The sequence below is a fragment of the Canis lupus genome, chromosome 21 (assembly GCF_003254725.2).
Source record: "Canis lupus dingo isolate Sandy chromosome 21, ASM325472v2, whole genome shotgun sequence".
Classification (NCBI taxonomy): domain Eukaryota; kingdom Metazoa; phylum Chordata; class Mammalia; order Carnivora; family Canidae; genus Canis; species Canis lupus.
Genome location: NC_064263.1, coordinates 6550936 through 6558318, shown reverse-complemented (window position 1 = coordinate 6558318; position 7383 = coordinate 6550936). Strand labels below are relative to the sequence as shown.

The 7383-nt window shown below is 41.8% G+C and overlaps 1 protein-coding gene and 1 long non-coding RNA gene across 2 annotated transcripts in view; both read left to right on the top strand.

Moving 5' to 3' along the window:
- Window positions 1-445: 445 nt before the first annotated feature.
- On the top strand, window positions 446-5307 carry LOC125753250 (uncharacterized). Its single transcript, XR_007404608.1, has 3 exons — window positions 446-615; window positions 1614-1707; window positions 4096-5307. It is a non-coding gene; the product is annotated as an uncharacterized LOC125753250 (long non-coding RNA).
- Window positions 5308-6279: 972 nt separating this feature from the next.
- PIWIL4 (piwi like RNA-mediated gene silencing 4) overlaps window positions 6280-7383 on the top strand; it is a 50206-nt gene continuing 49102 nt past the window's right edge. The window contains exon 1 of the mRNA XM_025419264.3: window positions 6280-6410. Within this exon, the coding sequence (XP_025275049.1) occupies window positions 6324-6410 (87 nt within the window). The 5' untranslated portion in view covers window positions 6280-6323. The remainder of the gene's footprint in view (window positions 6411-7383) is intronic.

Sequence of the window (7383 nt, the reverse complement as noted above, 5' to 3'; positions counted from 1 at the left end):
TGTTATAAAGGAGTGTCAGATTTTTTTTTTTTTAAGATTTTATTTATTTATTTACAGATTGAGAGAAACCATAAGCAGGCAGAGGGAGAGGGAGAAGTAGGCTTACCACCAAGCAGGGAGCTGGATGACTTGAGACTCAGTCCCAGGACCCTGGGATTGTGACCTGAGCCAAAGGCAGAGGCTTTTGACCACCCAGTTGCCCGGGATGTCAGATTTTAATAAATGCTATTTTTTCCATCTGTTGAGGTAGACATGGGTTTTTCTTTTTTATTAATATGGTGTATTACATTAATTGATTTTGAGGGGATGTTAAACCAACTTTACATTCCTGGAATAAATTCTACTTAGTCATGTGTATATTTCTTTTCATATGTTGCTGGATGTAATTTGCTATATTTTGTTGAAGATTTATTCCTTTTTTTTTTAAGATTTTATTTACTCATGAGACACACACAGAGAGAAGCAGAGACACAGGCAGAGGGAGAAGCAGGCTCCTCACGGAGAGCCTGATGCAGGACTCAGTCCCCAGACCCCGGGATCACACCCTGAGCTGAAGGCAGATGCTCAACTGCAGAGCCACCCAGGCGTTCTTTGTTGAGGATTTCTGTGTCTATGGTCAGATATTGGCTTTTCCATACTTGTGATCTTTGTCTGGTTTTCGTGTCTGATTAATGCTAACCTCATAGAATGAGTTGGGCAATGTTCCTTCCTCTTCTTTATGGAAGTGTTTGTAAATAATCATTATTAATTCTTCTTTAAATATTTGGTAGAATTTACCAGTGAAACCATTTGGTTCTAGGTTTTTGGGGGGAGAAGGGGAGGGTAGCTTTTGATTACTGATTGATTCAATCTTTTAAATTTTACAGATATATTCATATTGCCTATTTCTCCTTGAATCAGCTTTAGTGCTTCATCTTTCTATGAATTTGTCTATTTTATCTAAGTGATCTAATTTCTTTGCATATAATTGTTCATAGTACTCTAAGTCTCTTTATTTCTGTATGGTCAGTCATAACGTCCTCTTTTATTACTGATTCTTTCTTTTTCTTTCCTTCCCTTTTCTTTCTTTCTTTTTTCTTTTTCTTTTCTTTTCTTTTCTTTCTTTTTTCTTTTCTTTTTTTTGTGTGTGTGAGTCTAGGTGAAGATTTGTTAGTTTTGTTGCTCTTTCAAAGGACTGAATTTGATTTAGTTAATTTCAGGTATTGCTTGTATATTATCTTTATTTCCTCTCTAATCTTTACTTTTTCCTTCTTTCTGCTTACTTGAGGTGTAGTTTCTTCTATTTATTTCTTTGACATAAGGTGGAAGTTTAGGTAATTGTTTTGAGACGCTTCTTTTTTTTAATGTATACATAACAATTATAAATTTCCTTCTCACAACAGCTTTAATAACATCCCATAAATTTTGACATGTTGTGTTTTCATTTTCATTAATCTCAAAGTATTTTCTATTTCCTTTTGGTATCTTCTTTGATCCCGATTATATAGAAGTGCATTGTTTAATTTCTGCACATTTGTGAGTTTCTAAAATTTCTTTCAATTATTGATAAATTTCTAATTCAGCGCCACTTTCTAATTCATATTTTGTATTATTCTATCTTTTTAAATTTATAGAGGTCTGTGGCCTAGCAGTGGTTTATCCTGAAGAATGTTCCATATGCATTTGAGAAGAATGTATATTCTTGGATGAAGTGTTCTGTAAATGTCTGTAAGTTTATTCTGTTGGTTCATAGCATTGTTCAAGTCTTCTCTTTTGTTATTGTTGATCTTCTGCATAGTTGTCTTATCCATTATTGAAAGTGATATACTGAAGTCTCCAACCATCATTATTGTACTGTCTATTTCTCTATTTCTGTCAGTTTTGTTGTCATGTATTTGGTACTTGTTATTAGGTGTATATATGTTTATAATTGTTTTATTTTTCTGATGGATTAGCCCTTTTATCATTATAGAATATCCCTGTTATCTCTACACATATTTTTTAAAAAGTCTCCTTGGTCCACTCCAGCTTTCTTACAGTTGCTGTTTGCCTGGTATATATATCTCATCCTTTTAATTTTAATCTATTTTTAATTAAATCTCAAGTGTGTCTGCTATAGATAGCATAGTTGGATCTTGTCTTGTACGGTTTTCAGTCTAACAATCTGTACTTTGATTGACTTGTTTAATCCATCTACATTTAATGTGAATACTGATACAGTTGGATTTATGAAGCCGTTTTCTTTGTTTCTCATGTACTGTCCTTCCTCTTTTACTGACTCCTTTTCATTAAGTGGGTGTTTTTTGTTTTTTTTTAAGATTTTTTATTTACTTATACACAGAGAGAGGGAGAGAGAAGCAGAGACACAGGCAGAGAGAGAAGCAGGCTCCATGCAGGGAGCCCGACATGGGACTCCATCCCGGGACTCCAGGATCATGCCCTGGACCGAAGGCAGCACTACACCACTGAGGCACCCAGGGATCCCCAAATGGGTGTTTTCTACTCTAATTTTTAAGTTATTAAATGATTTTTCACTATGTTTCTGAGTTATTTTCTAAGTAGTTTTTTTGTTTTGTTTTGTTTTGTTTTAATTCATGAGAGACACAGAGAGAGAGACAGAGACACAGGCAGAGGGAGAAGCAGGCTCCATGCAGGGAGCCCGACACGGGACCCCATCCCGCATCTCCAGGATCACACCCTGGGCTGAAGGCGGCGCTAAGCGCTGAGCCACCTGGGCTGCCCTCTAAGTAGTTCTTTTGTCATTTTTCTGCAGGGCATTTGTAATTTTAAATTTTTTTCCTTTTATCATATATAATATATATTTATATTATGTATCTATATAAATTTTTTATTGTGGTGCTATTCTCTGTGTCTCATGACTTTAATACTGAATTTTTGTTAACTTTTTACTATGTATTCTTTCTACTGATTCTCATAGCTTTTTTTTCCCATTTGTACTTATTCATCTCTTGCTATAAGTTGCTCTTTTTTCTTATGAAATTATTTGTGTACATTCTTTAACACCTAGGTGAAATAGATTTCTCTAGAGATTTTTGTTTCTTTCTTCCAATTTTTGGGTCATCAAAAATCCAGGCCCACTATAAAATGAAATCATGGCTTGAGGTTATTTTGGGCCAAATGGTGAAGCAAATTTAGACTACAAATCACAGAAGGGTTATCTCATGATTGTAAATTCCCCCAAAGAGTTGTTTGCTCCTTTTACTGCTATCCCAAATGCAAATTTCCTTAGAAAACTCTTGTATTAGAGGATAGAGCAGATTTTGTTTTGTTTCACCCTTACTCTGGGGATGAATCTTGCTTTCTCAGATTTTCAGGGAGAAGATATCTCATATGCTTCCCACATGAGGCTCTAGTCATCATTTCCTGTCTCTTACAACTCATGAGCCTGAGAAAACGAAAGCTAAGATTTTTACAGATTTGGCAAATGTCCTAAGGATAAAACCAAATTATCTCTCTTGATTATTGTCCACATTTATATTTTTGGACTAAATGATTATTCTCTTGATTGTTGTACTATACTTTTAGATTTTTTTTTAATATCTTATCAATTGTTTTTAGTGGAAGAGGCAACTTAAAAATCTGGTCTACTATGTTACTGAACATGGAATCCCATTAACTATTTTTTCCACTCCTGCTCTTTGGCACCAGGACAGGTCCTGGAATAGAAGTCCACCTAAATTGGTGTTACTTTGTATCTTCTGTAAGCCAGTGCTGGTTTGTCAACTATTTGTTTTCAAGATATAGACAGGAATTGAAACTGAGTGTAAATGACTAAACCTCTACCTTATCTTGTCCCAGACTAGTAATTAGTCTAGTAACTAGTAACTAGTAAAAAAAGTAACTAGTAAAAAAAGATGAGAATTTTTATTATGTCAGTGGATCTTCATGGACCAGAGATTGAGTAGTACAGTCTCTAAATTAGGACGGTTTTTTAGACTTTGGCTGGGCCACATAAAAACTCATGAATGTTATGGATACTCTCCCCAGAAATATGTGCACATAAACAGAAATATAAAAGTTAATGTAAAATATCAGTGTATAGATAGATCCTCTGAAATCTTATAGATCTTGTTTTTTTTTTTTTTTTAATCCTAGGAACAAACAATGGCAAGGAGATGCTGAATAATCATTTCATCGTTCAACTTATTTGCCACTCCACTTATTTTTGAGTATAAACGTGAGTAGACAAAAGGGGGACCCCATAATAGACTATCAAAGGAATAAGTTGAAAGATGTCATTTATTAGTCACTCATTCATCCAACCAAACCCAAGTGTCTACAATGTACCAGATCAAGTTCAAGATCTCAGATCATTGCTCCAAAAATTAAAATTTACCATTCTTTTTTTTTTTTCTATCCTTTGCTCCAAGCTCCACCTGTACAATGTTCCCACATTAGAATTTCACACTTACAGAGTCTTGGTAGGAGGCAGACCCCATTCCCCTCTGTAAGAGAAGAAAACTCACTTTGCCAAACATTCCTGCAATCTGACAGAGCATGAGGTTCCAGCACTCAGGTGACCACATGCCAGCCTCTAACTCAGGACGTGGTGACTGGCTGGGACAGTGCAGAATGCATTTGGCACAGATGGTATGAATTGCAAAGTGTCATTCAGTTGCCAGGAGCAGCAGAGACAGCAATCTGCACCCCAAGATCCAGTGTCCTGCGTCACTGGAGTGAGTGTTGTGGACAATGGCATTTGTGCTCAGCTGCTCAGCAGCAGGGGCAGTGGTTTCTATGTGGGACCACACAGGGTGGGATTTTGGATTCTGTTCCTGGTTGTGTGGCTGCAAGTCTCTTCTATAGTGTTCCCTGAAATAAAACAAGGCATGTGTATGTATGTATACATGTAATAAATATAAATAAATATCTCTGTATCTATCTACCTATGTGTTTCAATTGGAACAATTTGGAATTGATTGTTCACACCAAGAAGTGAAAAGAAATTCATGTACGAGAATAGTCTCAGCCAGGATTCAGAGATTTTTTTTTTCAGCTTTATTGAGATATAGTTGACATATAACATTGTACAAGTTTAAGATGTACAACCTATTGATTTGATACTTATATATTGCAAAATGATTACCAATCCAGTGTTAGCTCACACCTGCAAGTTACGTAATTACCATTTCTTTTTTTGTGGCGAGTACATTTAAGATCCACTCTCTTAGCAACTCAGATTTTAAGTTGAGCTGATAATTACTTCCTAAATCTTCTACCTGGCTCTCCTACACAATAGAGAAAACGTGCATGTCCCGTAGCATATGTCTTGACTTTTCCTTCCCAGGAAGAAAAAAAAAAAAAAAATTTAAATGTGGACTTAAGTCCCTTCCCCACCCTGAGGGTTCTCTGATCACTGACTTTAATGGTTCCTGATCTGGTTGAGTGCCAAAATTGCTTGTGGTTTTTTGTTGTTGTTGTTGTTTTTTAAGATTTTGTTTATTTATTTGAGAGAGCGAGAGAGCACAAGCAGGGGGAGCGGCAGAGAGTGAGGGAGAAGCAGACTCCCTACTGAGCAGGGAGCTCAGGGCAGGGCTTGATCCCAGGCCCCCCAGATCAAGACCTGAGCTGAAGGCGGGTGGTTAACCTGCTGAGCCACCCAGGGGCCTCATGCTTGTGAGTTCATTACAAAATACTCAGGTCTCTTCCCAAATCTGCTGTCTTAGAACGTTGGGAACAGAGCTCAGGGATCACTTATTCATCAAGCCCTCCGTGTGAGGGGGATCCCTGGTGGCGCAGCGGTTTCGCGACTGCCTTCAGCCCAGGGCGTGATCCTGGGGTCCCGGGATCGAGTCCCGTGTCGGGCTCCCTGCATGGAGCCTGCTTCTCCCTCCTCCTGTGTCTCTGCCTCTCTCTCTCTCTCTCTCTCTCTCTCTCTCTATCATAAATAAATAAAAATAAATCTTTAAAAAAAAAAAAGCCCTCCGTGTGAGGCTGATGCACAGCCCCGTGGCACCTGGTCTCCGTTCTTCCTCCTAAATGTGTGATCCGAAGACCAGCAGCAGCAGCACGAAGCTCCTGATAAGCCGGCAGCGGATGGGAACAGACAATTCGCAGAGCGCAAGGCCCTGCGGCCGTCGGGCATGGGGCGGGCGCCCGGGCCCTCCAGCGACGCCACCTTCGCACCGAAGACGGGCGGGAGCCAGAGGCCGAGGACGCCGAAGGGGCGGAGCTCGGGGGAGCCTGGGCCCCGCCCCGGTCACGTGCCACCGGCCGCCGCGGGGTGGGGGCGGGTCGGGGGCGGCGCGCGCCCCCCCGCCGCGCGGACCCAGGGTCTGGGGGCGCCGACACCCGCGCCGCCTCTGCCGTGGCCCGCGGGGAACATGAGCGGCCGCGCCCGCGCCAGGGCGAGAGGCAGGGCCCCGGGCCCCGGCGCCACGGAGGTGGGGCGCCCCTCGGCCGCGCCCTCGGTGTGTAGGACTCACGTCTCCGTCTGCCCCCGCCGTCCTCGCCGGTCTTCCCGCTCCACTCCGGGGCTCTCCCCGTGGGGGCTTCTCCGAGCGCGGGGAGGCGGGGGCGTCGCTCCGGCCCGGGGCAGGTCTCCTGCTCAGGACCCCTGTACCTTCAGTGGGACCGTCGCAGGGCACGTGGCTTAATGCGGTTTGTCGCACTGATTTATACAGGAAATAAGTAATCTCACACGCAGGTGGTTTCGATTCCCCTGCTATTTCTTTTGCCTTTTTTTTTTTTTTTTAAGATTTTATTTATTTATTCATGAGAGACACAGAGAGAGAGAGAGGCCGAGACGCAGGCCGAGGGAGCCCGGCGTGGACTCGTGGACTCGGTCCGAGATCCCGGATCACACCCGAGCAGAGGCGGACGCCGCTGAGCCGCCCCGGCGCTCCCCGCCGCTGTTTCTGGACCCACCACCGTGGGCAGGGCCCCTGGCTAGACTTAGGCAACTAGATTAAACTGGCTGGCAAATCTGCAGCGTTTGAGCGATGCTACTCCTACCTATCAGCGTTTGGAGCTTAGACCAAAAGTTCTCAAGTGAAGAGGCTGTTGTCATTGTGCCTTTAATTTCATGCCATGGTTTTCTCTTGACCTCATGCATTTTTTAGCAGGCCAATATAAACTACTTCCTGAACAAGAGCTAGATACTGTGAAAACAAAATATTAATGGTTCATTTGGCCTATTTTGTGAACTAATTTTTGGACTCATTTATTCAGGAGAGTTATTACCTGAGCTGGTGACCCAGGTCCTCTGCGCTCAATGCATTTTCTTGCTACAGATGTGTTCACACTGGAGGCCCCCGTCTGGAGGCGGTGGGAGTATGAAGTCTGTGTTCATGTGTACGGCTACTGCCTTCCTCTGAGCTCTCTGGATGTGAGACTCACAGCTCTACCTCTTTACGCCTCCAGGTGTAATAACTGTATCTGGTT